General features: G+C 45.2%; 1 protein-coding gene across 1 annotated transcript; it reads right to left on the minus strand.

Moving 5' to 3' along the window:
* Positions 1-3,936: 3,936 nt before the first annotated feature.
* N7487_009058 (serine hydrolase domain-containing protein) lies at positions 3,937-4,869 on the minus strand (the record flags this gene model as incomplete). The annotated part of the gene is made up of 1 exon (XM_056876788.1): positions 3,937-4,869. One exon carries the CDS (start codon positions 4,867-4,869, stop codon positions 3,937-3,939), a length of 933 nt encoding a protein of 310 aa, XP_056728976.1.
* Positions 4,870-15,709: the final 10,840 nt, after the last annotated feature.

Consider the following 15,709-nt stretch of genomic DNA (forward strand, 5'->3'; position numbering starts at 1 on the left):
CTTCTATCTCGATGGAATAAGGTGTCACTTCGTATTTACCCATATAAAGAAGAGCGAGTGTCAGATGGCAGTTCGTAAATTCTTAGCATTGATCCGAAACTGGTTGAAAATCGAGATCAGGGTATTTCATTATGATAATGAGAGAAGCGCCGGCAATGAGGTTGAATCTATGATTGAAGACGAAGGGTGTACCATTGAGCATGCACCACCTGGCTTGCCAGAGATGAATGGACCAGCAGAGAGATCTGGAGGCATGATAGTAAGGAACGGCAGAGCATTGCTCAATGGTACGAACCTACCCCACAATCTATGGCCAGAGACGATGTATGCATCTGCATATATGATGAATCGTACCCCTACAAAGATGGATGGTAAGTGGATCATACCATGGAAGGAATTGATGCGCTATGCGGCTCCAGATGGCTTAAAAGATCAAATTGTCAACCTGTCGAATATGAGGCTATATGGGTGCTTAACGTACTCAAGGCTTCTGAAGAGAGTACAATCTAACAAGATGGCTCCGAGAGCAGAGATCGGCTATCTTGTAGGCTATGTTTCAAAGAGCCTATACAAGATCTGGTTTCCATACAAAGGGCGAGCAGGCATAGGCAGAGTTGAAGTTGTAAGAGATGCTGTATTCGATGAATCGAGACAGTACTCTAAAACGAAGCCTTTACCGCAAGAAGAAGATGCAATTAGTACTATGACAAATGGACTAAGCGCTAAGAACTGGCCCCAAGTGCTCTCAATGGAAGAAGCGCAGTCAGAATTGAGCATAGAGATGCGTATGCCGATGTCAATTGCTCGCATAACTCTCAATGATGACGTCGAAAACCGAGAACAAGGTACTGCACCAGAGGCGGTAAATGAAGAAATCCAGGAATCTAGAGTTGTGGAGCAAGCTCAAACTCTAGATAGTAGGGAGGAGACACCAAGGGTCCCCCCTTTAAAGGAAACACCTGTTTTACCTTTAACACCGGCTTCAATGGCAGGCCCTGCTTCAGTGGTAGAACATATCTCAATGATAGAGGTAAGGGATCAAGAACAGATCCCTGGGAGCTTCCCTATGTCACCACAGAGAGCCTCACCACAAAGAGCACTATCGTCGATTGCTACGATTGAGAGTACGCCACATGAGAGATCTCCTACCTCGCTATCTTCGCCAGATCCGATCAATGTCATACAGTCGATCGAAGCTGAAGGGGGAGAGGGAGATCAATATGATGAAGATGAAGCAGAGATAGAGCGTCAATTGCAACAAGAGATGCAGTATACGCCTACTCCAGAGCCAGAAGATCGGCCTACTAGAGAGATCTCTGCGTCAATTGATGAATCTAACATCATCTCAGGCCCCAGAATACGGAAGCCAAAGGCAGATCCAGACTACACTGCATATCTATCGCTAGACGAGAAACAGCTAGCCGAGCCACCAAGCCTTCTATATGCCTTTACAACAGGTATTACGAAGAAGCTCAATATGCAAAACAGACTGCATAGAGATCAGATGCCTCCACCACCAGAGAACTGGAAGCGGCTAAAAATCCATCCCTTTGCCACGCAATTGAAGGCAGCTGCGGAGTTTGAAATTGAGACCTTAAAGGCTAAAGAGACCTTCTCTCAGGTTGCATTACCGAACAAAAAGAGCACCCAGATCTTGCCATTGAAGTGGGTATTTACATACAAATTTGATGCAGATGGTATGCTCGAGAAGTTCAAAGCAAGAATCTGCGTGAGAGGAGATCTACAGTGGATGTCAACTGAAGAAAAGAGAGCTGCTACACTAGCTGTCAAAACAGCGAGAGCAGTATTCGCACTAGTTGCCGCCTTTGATCTAGATATGATTCAGAGAGATGTGGTTACCGCATTCCTGAATTCAATGCTAGAAAGCGAGGTTTATACCAAGTGTCCACCAGGCTTCGAAGCACTAAATCAGTGCTGGCTCCTGCATAGAGCCCTCTACGGATTGCGCATGTCACCAAGGCTTTGGCAGCAAGAAGCTACAAAGGTGCTAGTAAAACTAGGCCTTACCCCAGTGGAAGAAGATCCATGCATCTTTACAACCAAAGGCATTATTGTCTTTTTCTACGTGGACGATATCATCATCGTCAATCACCCCAAACAGGCTAAAGAAGCCGCTTTACTAGATCAAAATCTAAAGAAGCAATGGGAGCTTCGAGAACTGGATGCAAGCTGGTTCTTGAATATACGTATTATACGTGATAGAGAGCAGAAGAAGCTCTGGTTATGCCAAGATAGCTACATCGAGAGCATGGCACACAAATACAATCTCGTCACAGAGAGAAAAATAGGGTCCCCACTGAGCATTGAGCCTCTAGTACCCTATGATGGGGTGGCATCACCGCAACAGATTCATGGTTTCCAGGCCAAGGTTGGATCTGCGCAGTATGCCACCACCATTACCCGGGTAGATGCTGCAAAAGCAACCTCCAAAGTGGCTGAATTCCTTACAAATCCAGGACCAAAGCATATAGATGCAGTCGATCGCATCATACAGTATCTCTATGAGACACGCTTTTGGGCCATTGAATACGGCATCAGAACACCAAACAGCATCAGAACACCAAACAAACAACCTAGAAATCGAGATACGACCCTGACGATGGCGGCGAAATCGGTTGAATTTGCAAGCGATGCGTCGTTCGGAGACCATAAAGATCGAAAGAGCTCCGAAGGGTATATCTGCAAGTTATATGGTGGCCCAATCGATTGGAAGGCCACTAAGCAGAAGACTGTCACCACATCGACTACCGAGGCCGAACTACTAGCTTTAGCAGAGGCAGGAAAAACCGTACAGTGGTGGCGACGAGTGCTTAATGCACTAGGCTTCGAACCAGATCACCCACTATCCATCATGTGTGACAACCAGCAAACTGTCGATTTATTGACGAAGGAAGGGGCCGCGATGCATACGAAGCTCCGGCATGTTGACATCAATCGATGCTGGATGAAGCAAGAAGTTAGCGCAGGTCGAGTATATGTGGACTGGGTACCAACTGCTGCGATGCCAGCAGATGGGCTCACCAAAGCTCTGACGAAGCAGAAGCAGGGACACTTCAGAGAGTTGGTTGGAATGAGGGACGTAGGTCACATGATTCGTCACATGACCTCTGAGAACAGAGGCTGTTTTGCGGAAACTGCATAAATCGACGATTTGAGCCGAGATCAGTGAGGAGACAGGTGAGGTAAGTTGGAATCACTTGCGAATCATTTGCGAAGCGGTTGCGAAGCAGCTGCGAAACAGTTGGAAGAAAGGCAGTCCTTGAGAGCTTTGAATAGCTTCAAGAACTGGGGGGTGTGTCAAGTACTATGCATTTATGCATGCTGAAATTACCAGGTCTTTACAAACCGGGAAATCAATGGACCGTCATGATAACGGTACCATACAAAAATACATACATTGCTTAATCAGCTATGTCCGCCGAGATTGGAAAAGAGCGGATCTTGTCATTTTAGTTAGTTAGAGAATTTACATATGTCAGATTTACCATACATTGTCGTATCCGTCTATTTCTGTCATAAATCAGCATTTTTATACACTTCGCTATGGCTTAATTGGGAAAATTATGCAGCCGCGGGTTTTTGCGGGAACCCGCGCGGGTTGCGGGGCGGGTTGCGGGTTGGTCGAGTCTACCCATCGGGTTTGCGGGTTCGGGTTGCGGGTCGACTTCTCTTACCCATTCTCGGGTTTTGGCGCAGTCTAATTGAGTATATATTATACTTTGTTACTGCTCGCGTAGTATGATCTACCTCTATCAATCCCAGAATTATTCAATTTCTGAACCAAGCTCGTCCAGATGCTAGGCAGCTTAGGTAGATCCGAGTATCTCATAAACCGCCTTAATATATGCTGCTGGGGAAGGATGTTCCGCGCTCAGCATCCTGTTCATGGCATACGCGATTGTGAGCCTCCTGTCGCTATCCATAACCACGATCGAACCCCCCCCATCCGCTACCCCATCCAACATTGCCCTCCGGCAGCTTACCTTCGACGCTTCCCGACCCAGGCCCGGTGAGGTAAACCCCAAGCCCACGCCTCCCGCTCCGCCCCGTCACCAAGTCTGTTCCTGTCGCATGCTCTGTAAGCGCCAGTTTCACTGTCTCGGGCGACAGCAGGCGATGGCCTCCTTCCGCACATATACCATCGAGCGAGAAGCAAGAGAGGATCTTAACTAACGCCCGAGCGTTTGTATGGCCGTTAACTGAGCCCAACGTGCTAGACCGCCAGAGCTCAGTGTTAGCGTCCTCGGCCGTGGGCTCGGGGTTACAAAGCGTGCGCATAACGATCGAGTCCTGCTCATATCCCGCCTGTTGGCTAAGCACGTCCTTGATGGAAGGCCCCGGAGGAGGTACGACGGGGGCCACCCGGTTCCAGTCCTCCTTGCGACACCCAAGCTGGAAGTCAGCCCCATCGCCCAGGGGCTGGCAAATATCCTCCATTACGAACTTGTCGATTGGCATCCCCGTTTTCCTTCGCACCAGCTCTCCGACGAGGAATCCCTGCGTTATCCCGTGGTATCCCATGGCGGTTCCGGGAGGCCACAGCGGTGCCTGGCGCGCTAGATTGTCGGTTGCCGCCTCGGCATCGTATATGTCCTCCAGCTTCATGTTGTCCTTCCAGGCGCTGAGGCCCGCCGTGTGGGCTAGGATTTGGCCGACAGTGACCTCCGACTTTCCGTTTGCTGCAAATTCAGGCCAGTGCTGGGCCACCTTATCCTCAGGGGCAAGCAGACCACGCGAGATGAGCATTAGAGCCGCCAGGTTGGTGACTAGTTTCGTGGTTGAGAAGACATTTACTACCGTATCCTTTTCCCATGATTTCTTGGTCGATGCGTCGGCGTAGCCCCCCATATATCCACCACATTGTCGCCGTTGATATTGATACACAGACTAGCACCGATGTCTTGTCCGGACGCGATGAACTCTTGCATTAAGTCGCGTAGCTTAGAAAACCGGGCTTCGCAGTGGCCTTGGATCTGAGCCATTCTGTCCGTGGTAACGATTGACGAATATAAAGAATGGAGCTCAAATTCAAGGAAAGAGGCGGTTCCTATCCCATGGGGGGTGGACGACCGAGCCTGAGTGCGGGTTTCAATACATTACTTACCGGTTTTAATTAGATCTGGTTGGTTCCCGCAAATGTGGATACCCTCCCATTCATGCAAAATGACAAGGCTGGGTTCACTCCGCAGCTTAGCCTCGATGTTCATGAAACTTGGCCAGACGATATTTAACCCTGCTCTCTAGGTGTCCTCCAAATTTCAAGATCGGAACCTAGGTAGGACGGTGAGTAATCTATAGCTGAAGTTATTATCCAGAACGGTGCTAGCTGTAACGGGCCAGAGCCCGGCTTGGATCACGTGAGGCACGTGCCCATAACATACATAAACCCCCATCGCCAGTAGATAGTTACCTTTTCTCTAAGATTGATGTAAACAGCATGTTGGCCTAGCCTAATTGAATCAATAAAGCTTCAGCCCTTCACATACATCAATCTTCCGATTCTTATCGTTAAACCATCGGACCCCAACGGAAAAGCCCTAGAAGCGACAATCCCTAGGCATAGCAGAAGAATTACCCCTGAATCACCCCCGATTCAGCGACGAAGTACCAACAGAATACCAGTAACCATGGAACCTCAGGCTTAGCAGAGTATACCCCCACAGTGGGTGGAAGCTATAATGCAACAGATGATGAGGAATCAACAAGCCTATGGCGAAGCAATGGAGCAGTTCACTACCTCCTAACAGCGGATGGTGACTGCACAAGAGCAGCACGCGGCAACCTAGGAACGACTCTCCGCCGCATAAGGAGAGCGAATCCGCCGCCTCGAAGAGATGATAGCATAATAAGGCATCAGCAATCAAACCGATAAGATCACTAGCGAAACGGTTACGGAACAAGTACGAACCGCTACCGAAACGCTGTCGAGTATCGGAGAGCCCTACCGCCGACTAAGAGCGAGACTCCCCGACCTAGTGTTATTCGCGGGAAGTGTAAATGACTGGCCTATATAGCGTATCACGATAGAAAACAAACTGGCAGTCGATAGCGAAGCTATTGGTGCCACACACGAACAATTTATGTACGTATTCTCCCGGCTAGAGAAGCTCGCCTAGAAGAACACCGGGACGTATATGAAATACCGACGAAACGACGGCACCCCGGAAGAGCTCCTAGATTACCTAGAAAAGATCTATAGTGACCTAAACGCATAAGCACGGGCTGCCCGACGCCTTCACTAGATCAATCAATCTGAAGGTATGGCTTTCTCGAAATTCCTACTACGGCTAGAAAAGGAGTTCGCCGACGCTAGAGCACTAGAATGGCCCGACGAAGCTAAGCGACAGATCTTACTCGGTTCCCTAAATCGAACTATAAGCAATTCGCTGATAAATCGTGGTATACCTGCTACCTTTCAAGGCTTAATCTCCCGTCTTTACGAAATTAGCACAGATATGGACGCGTTAAATATAAGTAAACCGCCTACTCGCCGCTCTACGAAATCTATAGATAAAATGGATTGGACCCCGACGGTATCGGTAAACCGCGTCGATCCGTACGCGAATCACCGACGAATCAGTCGCGAACGCTACGAACGACTAAAGAGAGTATAATAGGTTAGTGAAGAAGAGATAAGCAGCCGCCGGGAAGAAGGCCGCTGCCTACGTTATGGAAAGCCCGGCTACTGGATTTCGGAGTGCCCGCTCTTACTAGTAAGACGCCTAGAGCAGAAAAACCGTGTGGCGGTAAGTAAGCCGAAAAGGAAGGAGGATCGCGATAGTAGCGAAAAGCCGCCGAAATATAAACGAACTGCCTATATCAATAAATCGCGAGTAGTAGTCGAGGAAGATACCGAACCTAGTTCGATAGAAGAGAGCGTATAGACTAATAGTAAGTCGGAAAACGAGTAGCTCCTGTTCTTAGCCGCGAGTAGGAGCGAAAGGGGGTCGAGAAACTAGATAGAAGCGAGGAACCACCGTTCCTAGTTGACGTTAGAGTAAATGGAATCCAGTTTATAGAAGTACTAGTCGATTATGGCTGTCTAAGCTACGTAATAGTAAATGGAGTACTCGCTAAATCTCTCGACCTTCCGCGTATACAGATTCGTCCCCGACAGCTAGACGGAGTGGTAGCGAATTAGGGCCGAATTACCTACGTTACGTATTTTAATACGGATATCTACGGCCACTAGAACGGTACGATCTTTGCGTATATTATTGAGGACTAGATAGACGAAATTATTCTTAGCCTCCTGTGGATTAAGGACGTCGATAGAATATACTCGCCGAATAAAGGATATATGGACATTTTCTCTAAAACTAGAGAGAAAACTAGATGCTGGAATCGAAAGAATAGGACTATCGGACCGGTCGGTGCAAAAGCACTACGTATTAACCGCGCTTTAGCTAAGTCGATTCGGTAGCTATTCGATAGTACCCCTCGACCGGATCGTCTATAGATTGGGAAAGTTACGCTAGACGATATCGACAAAGCACTACGACCTAAGAAGTATGTCGATTTGAAGGAAAAGCTACCGAAACGGTACTAGACCTTGCCAACTCCCATGGGACTAGAAAAATTTTGGTCCCATATCCTGGTCCCATCACTCCCATGGGACTAGCCAAAATTTTGGTCCCATTACCATAGTGGTCCCATGGGAGTCCCATGGGAGTGATGGGACTCCCATATGGTCCCATGGCATACATATTTTTGCCAAGCATTTCCTATTTTGGTTGCACAAAAATGCTAACTCAGCAGATAAAATACTGTTTTTTACAGGTGTATCAACATTCTCACTTCAAGTTTGTAGCAATCTAACTTTTTTATATGGCATACTATTAAAAATAGAAGATGAATATCTCAGCCATATATTTAAATATTATATTCAAGCAAAAGTAAGCTCAAATATGTAAAATTAGGTGTAGGAGATCAAGAAGAAGTTGTTGACTTAGTATCATGGTCAGTCAGTAGAGATATATATATTCACATACATGCTATACTCTCCAGTTTCAACTAAGCTCTACACATATTAAAAATTATACCAAAATATAATAAATCCTTTTTTTTTACAGCATTAGATACTATAGATAGGTCTTTATTTCATCCTTTTATTTCAAAACTACTCTTAATATCATATTATTGGTATAGAAATCAATGTCTGGACTGCGACATCGCCTATGGACGGGCGGGTGGGCACTGCCCACGGGCCTTAAGGCCTTTTTAGTAACTAAGTAGAATTCCTTGACCTCGTGACCTACATTATTTGTATATTTTTTCTTTATATTTTTAAGTAATTTAATTATATGTACATAGTAGTAGCATTAGCATATAGTAGGTTTAGAAGTATAATGATTTGACACTACTGCCAATTTTCTGACCGAGGTCAGAAAAATGAGCTTTAGAAGCCTTTATACAATGACTTGATACGACTATCAATTTTCTGACCGAGGTCAGAAAAATGGCAGTAGAAGATACAATGATTTGATACGACTGTCAGTTTTTTGACTGGGGTCAGAAAATTGAGCTTTGGAAGCCTTTATACAAGAAATTCCATCAAAATGCTAGGGGATCGGGTTGACCCTCAAAACTGACTATACCCCTGACTTGATGGGACTCCCATGGGACTCCCACGGGACTCCCGCGGGACTCCTATGGGACACCCGTGGGACCCCCACTATTATAAAGCTTGCTTAACCAATCGGGGAGCTGTAAATAGAAGGTCTTACTATCTTATGATCTATCTTCGCGCTAGTTATTACTCGGCCTACTATAGAGTACTCAAGGTATAGAGGATAGATGCGATCGTTAATCAGAAGATTTTTGAGAGGTAAGTCAAGATTATTCTATCCTTATTATACTCCTAAGTCCCTCCCCTCTTTACCCCAGTCCTCTACGATATAATGATTATTGGAATATCATGTCTCAATACGATCTTTATGCTGAGGCTAGCCCTTCGTCCCAGATTGCCTCCTCGCAAATTGGGATACCTCCACCATCTTCACTCTATAATCTTGATTTGATAGATGAACCCCTTACACCAGACCATTCGATTAGCCAGCAGCCGATTTATAGCGTACCACCATCCTCAGTCGTTCAGTCCGAAATTGAATCAACACCTCTTCCACCTAGTCTTCGTCGAATCGGTCCACGAAATCAAAAGTTCTGGGTTCTCTGGACTATGGAGAATAAGGCAGAGTTTATTGAATGGTGGAGGAATACAACTGGTGCTCATCCATACCCTCCACTCTATAAAGTGAACTTCGAAGCACGATATACATCTTCTGCTTGGGATCAGTTTGACCAGGTAGCACACTATCAAACTGGAAAACCAATGGCACTCTGTCGGAGATGTGGAAAGGTGCTATCGCACCCATCATCAACCTTGAATGGGTCGAAATCCCTAACTGCGCACTTGAGTAGCCGCGCATGCAAAACTGGCGCACAAAAGGACTCAACCCAACAGGATATACAACAATCGTTTGAACTTTCGGTAAGACTAGGGTCTTATAAATAATCTATCTAAGGCTAACTTCTATATCATTCTTAGTCAAACCGTGTATCTACTCGAAAGGCCTTTAATCTACAAAGATTTGAGAGAGCCCAGGTAAAATTTATCGCAAACTCTCGCCTTCCATTTCAAATCCTCCGGCACCAAGAATTCCAAGATCTTATAGCAGAGGCACAGCTTTCACCACAACCTTTGAGCCTTCTTTCACCGAAAACTGCGCGGCGTCGACTCCAATCGATTGTCCAGGCAGAACAGCAAAAGCTACTCTCCCACCTCCCCGCTGGGGCAAAGCTCTCGATTGCTCTTGACTGCTGGACCTCACCATTCCAACAAGCGTTTATGGCGATCACAGGGTATTTTGTGGATATCGATTGGGTATATCATGAGATACTTCTAGGCTTTATGCCGGTTCATGGCCAGCATACCGGCGCTCACTTGGCAGAGGTTCTCCTCGGTGTTCTTTCTGACCATGGGATCGTTGATAGGGTGATTGCAATTACTACTGATAATGCGTCAAACAACAAAACCATGGTTGAAAGTCTTTGTGAATCGATCCGACAGATAGATCTCCCGGATTCCACTGAGATTATACGGGTTCCATGCCTTGCCCATGTGATTCAGCTGAGTCTAAAAGATCTTCTTGGCTTGATGAAGGCCAATCCAAAGAATGATAAAACCGCGACCGTATGGTCAGAAGAAAATGGGAGCATCCTTCAGCAAGCAAAGCTACAGAAGGGAATTATTTATACACTTGCAAAGGTATATATCTAACCTCTATAAAGGTATCTTATATTAATCATGATTATAGGTTCGCGCTTTTGCTGTATTCATCAATGCTAGCCCACAGCGACGGGAGGCCTTTCTGAATCTCCAGAGCGACGGAATAAAGCTGGCTCCAATCCAAGATGTCCGCACTCGGTGGAATTCCACATATCTTATGCTCCAGCGTGCCAAGCGCCTTCAGACAATATTCCAGCGGTATTGTACAGAGCACCAGCGCCCTGAGTTCCACATCAGTAAAGGGGAGTGGCGCCAAATCGATTACCTACTCTGTATCACAAAGCCTTTCTACAAGTGGACGGTCGGTCTATCAAAGATCAAGACAACAACCATTCACAATGTTTTTATGGTATATAACCGGCTATTCACACATTTTGAACAATCCCAGGCCCGACTTCGTCGTAAGAAGGTGCCCTGGAAGAAGGCTATGCTAGCGGCTCTTGAAGCTGGAAGGGAAAAGCTTTCGGTATACTACCAATTAACAGAGGAAGCCCATGGTAGCTTATACGCCATAGGTACCATTCTTGCTCCCCAGTATAAGCTCAAGTTTTTTGAAGGCCCAGAATGGTTAGGTCAGGTTCAGCTCAATGATACTATTTCCTCTTGGCATGATATATACAAGTCTTCGCTTTATAGCCATCTTGAAGACTATTCGAAACATCAGCCAGAAAGGGAAGTACCACCCACAGCGATACCTTCGGCACATTATACAGAGGATGAAATGGCAAGCCTTCTCGCTGAGGATCAGCCACCGCCCCCACTACCATCAAAAGCCACTGGTTGGGAAGAAGAACTTAAGGGATATCTCAATCTTGGTAAGTTTATACTATCCTTTTACTATTTTACGAACCACGTTACTAACTCTCTATAGAATGGAGCGCAACGAATCCATGCCATTTCTGGAGGGAGAATGCGCGTAACTTTCCGACACTCGCAGGACTTGCACGGGACGTCTTTTCGATCCCAGCCACAGGCGCAGGTGTTGAGCGTCTCTTTAGTACTGCTCGCGATATTTGCCATTACCGACGGGGCTCTTTAAATGAATCGACGATTCAAGATCTAATGATGCTCCGTTGTTTATCAAGGTTTGACATTAGAGATGAAGAAACTGAGGATACTGTTCAACCTGAATCCGTTCTTAACCAAGACGAAAGAACAGAGATTGACGAACAAAGGGAGGTAGGACTTCCTGACTATACGCCAGAGCCAATCAGTGATGGTGAAGATGGCGAAGACAGTGTAGACGATGAAGCCGACAACGTTAATCCAGACAATATGGATACCGCCACAGAAGAGGCAGAGCCAGATCATTCTATACGCCACCAATTACCAGTGATTCCGTTCAGTCAACAACGTCCCCAAAGAGAACGCAAGCGACGAAGAGATGATGATTTGTATACTTATACATAATAGAGATAGATTAGTATAGAATTTTTTAACAGCTGTTAAAATATCAAATTCTACTGTCTATCAGAAATTGCGCTCTAGATATAGCACTGCAAATCTACTATTTTTGTCCTAATACCAAGCCCAAAGTATTATTATCTCTATTCTTTGAGTAATTAAAATACCCAAAAAAACAGTGGCATTCTTCATAAGTTATGCAGGTCACATTTTTCTACATGTTTGCACTGTTTACAGTCCCATGGGAGTCCCATCAAAGTCCCATGGGAGCGGACTGGACTGCTTAGTCCCATTCTTGGCACTCCCATGGGACTTGATGGGACTCCCATATGGTCCCATGGGATAGTCCCATGGGACCACTCCCATGGGAGTTGGCAAGGTCTAAACGGTACTAGTAATAGCTAGATATCTTTAGCCAACAGTTAGCTGATAAGCTACTACTATATCGACCTAGAATCGACTATAAGATACCACTAAATCGCGACCGAAATAGTAACGAAGAATACCCGCCTTACGGTCTACTATACGGAATAAATAAAGAGGAGCTTTTATACCTACGAAAAACGTTGATAGATCTACTGGATAAGAACTTTATCCGTATTAGCAAGTTACCCGCAGCCGCCCTAGTACTCCTAGTGAGGAAACCGGGCGGGGGAGTTCGATTCTATGTCGATTATAGGGGGTTAAACGACCTAAGCGTAAAAGATCGCTATCCACTACTAGACCTTGCCAACTCCCATGGGAGTGGTCCCATGGGACTATCCCATGGGACCATATGGGAGTCCCATCAAGTCCCATGGGAGTGCCAAGAATGGGACTAAGCGGTCCAGTCCGCTCCCATGGGACTTTGATGGGACTCCCATGGGACTGTAAACAGTGCAAACATGTAGAAAAATGTGACCTGCATAACTTATGAAGAATGCCACTGTTTTTTTGGGTATTTTAATTACTCAAAGAATAGAGATAATAATACTTTGGGCTTGGTATTAGGACAAAAATAGTAGATTTGCAGTGCTATATCTAGAGCGCAATTTCTGATAGACAGTAGAATTTGATATTTTAACAGCTGTTAAAAAATTCTATACTAATCTATCTCTATTATGTATAAGTATACAAATCATCATCTCTTCGTCGCTTGCGTTCTCTTTGGGGACGTTGTTGACTGAACGGAATCACTGGTAATTGGTGGCGTATAGAATGATCTGGCTCTGCCTCTTCTGTGGCGGTATCCATATTGTCTGGATTAACGTTGTCGGCTTCATCGTCTACACTGTCTTCGCCATCTTCACCATCACTGATTGGCTCTGGCGTATAGTCAGGAAGTCCTGCCTCCCTTTGTTCGTCAATCTCTGTTCTTTCGTCTTGGTTAAGAACGGATTCAGGTTGAACAGTATCCTCAGTTTCTTTATCTCTAATGTCAAACCTTGATAAACAACGGAGCATTATTAGATCTTGAATCGTCGATTTATTTAAAGAGCCCCGTCGGTAATGGCAAATATCGCGAGCAGTACTAAAGAGACGCTTAACACCTGCGCCTGTGGCTGGGATCGAAAAGACGTCCCGTGCAAGTCCTGCGAGTGTCGGAAAGTTACGCGCATTCTCCCTCCAGAAATGGTATGGATTCGTTGCGCTCCATTCTATAGAGAGTTAGTAATGTGGTTCGTAAAATTGTAAAAGGATAGTATAAACTTACTAAGATTGAGATATCCCTTAAGTTCTTCTTCCTAACTAGTGGCTTTTGATGGTAGTGGGGGCGGTGGCTGATCCTTAGCGAGAAGGCTTGCTATTTCATCCTCTGTATAATATACCGAAGGTATCGCTGTGGGTGGTACTTCCCTTTCTGGCTGATGTTTCGAATAGTCTTCAAGATGGCTATAAAGCGAAGACTTGTATATATTATGCTAAGAGGAAATAGTATTATTGAGCTGAACCTGACCTAACTATTCTGGGCCTTCAAAAAACTTGAGCTTATACTGGGGAGTAAGAATGGTACCTATGGCGTATAAGCTACTATGGGCTTCCTCTGTTAATTGGTAGTATACCGAAAGCTTTTCTCTTCTAGCTTTAAGAGCCGCTAGTATAGCCTTCTTCTAGGGTACCTTCTTACAACGAAGTCGGGCCTGGGATTGTTTAAAATGTATGAATAGCCGGTTATATACTATAAAAATATTGTGAATGGTTGTTGTCTTGATCTTTGATAGACCGACCGTCTACTTGTAGAAAGGCTTTGTGATACAGAGTAGGTAATCGATTTGGCGCTACTCCCCTTTACTGATGTGGAACTTAGGGCGCTAGTACTCTGTACAATACCGCTGGAATATTGTCTGAAGGCGCTTGGCACGCTGGAGTATAAGATATGTGGAATTCTACCGAGTACGGATATCTTGGATTGGAGCTAGCTTTATTCCGTCGCTCTGGAGATTCAGAAAGGCCTCCCGTCGCTGTGGGCTAGCATTGATGAATACAGCAAAAGCGCGAACCTATAATTATGATTAATATAAGATACCTTTATAGAGGTTAGATATATATCTTTGTAAGTGTATAAATAATTCCCTTCTGTAGCTTTGCTTGCTGAAGGATGCCCCCATTTTCTTCTGACCATACGGTCGCGGTTTTATTATTCTTTGGATTGGCCTTCATCAAGCTAAGAAGATCTTTTAGACTCAGCTGAATCATATAGGCAAGGTATAGAACCCGTATAATCTCAGTAGAATCCGGGAGATCTATCTGTCGGATCGATTTATAAAGACTTTCAACCATAGTTTTGTTGTTTGACGTATTATTAGTAGTAATTGTAATCACCCTATTAACGATCCTATGGTCAGAAAGAATACCGAGGAGAACCTCTGCCAAGTGAGCGCCGGTATACTGGCCATAAACCGGCATAAAGCCTAGAAGTATCTTATGATATACCCAATCGATATCTACAAAATACCCTGTGATCGCTATAAACGCTTGTTGGAATGGTGAGGTCCAGCAGTTAAGAGCAATCGAGAGCTTTGCCCCAGCGGGGAGGTGGGAGAGTAGCTTTTGCTGTTCTGTCTGGATAATCGATTAGAGTCGACGCCGCGCAGTTTTCGGTGAAAGAAGGCTTAAAGGTTGTGGTAAAAGCTGTGCCTCTGCTATAAGATCTTGGAATTCTTAGTGCCGGAGGATTTGAAATGGAAGGCGAGAGTTTGCGATAAATTTTACCTAGGCTCTCTCAAATCTTTGTAGATTAAAGGCCTTTCGAGTAGATATACGGTTTGACTAAGAATGATATAGAAGTTAGCCTTAGATAGATTATTTATAAGACCCTAGTCTTACCGAAAGTTCAAACGATTGTTGTATATCCTGTTGGGTTGAGTCCTTTTGTGCGCCAGTTTTGTATGCGCGGCTACTTAAGTGCGCAGTTAGGGATTTCGACCCATTTAAGGTTGATGATGGGTGCGATAGCACCTTTCCACATCTCCGACAGAGTGCTATTGGTTTTCCAGTTTGATAGTGTGCTACCTAGTCAAACTGATCCCAAGCAGAAGATGTATATCGTGCTTCGAAGTTCACTTTATGGAGTGGAGGGTATGGATGAGCACCAGTTGTATTCCTCTACCATTCAATAAACTCTGCCTTATTCTCTATAGTCCAGAGAACCCAGAACTTTTGATTTCGTGGACCGATTCGACGAAGACTAGGTAGAAGAGGTGTTGATTTAATTTCGGACTGAATAACTGAGGATGGTGGTACGCTATAAATCGGCTGCTGGCTAATCGAATGGTCTGGTGTAAGGGGTTCATCTATCAAATCAAGATTATAGAGTGAAGATGGTGGAGGTATCCCAATTTGCGAGGAGGCAATCTGGGACGAAGGGCTAGCCTCAGCATAAAGATCGTATTGAGATATGATATTCCAATAATCATTATATCGTAGAGGACTGGGGTAAAGAGGGGAGGGACTTAGGAGTATAATAAGGATAGAATAATCTTGACTTACCTCTCAAAAATCTTCTGATTAACGATC

The sequence above is a fragment of the Penicillium crustosum genome, assembly GCF_028827405.1.
Source record: "Penicillium crustosum strain IBT 35664 chromosome Unknown utg000003l_segment0_segment0, whole genome shotgun sequence".
In the NCBI taxonomy this organism is placed as follows: domain Eukaryota; kingdom Fungi; phylum Ascomycota; class Eurotiomycetes; order Eurotiales; family Aspergillaceae; genus Penicillium; species Penicillium crustosum.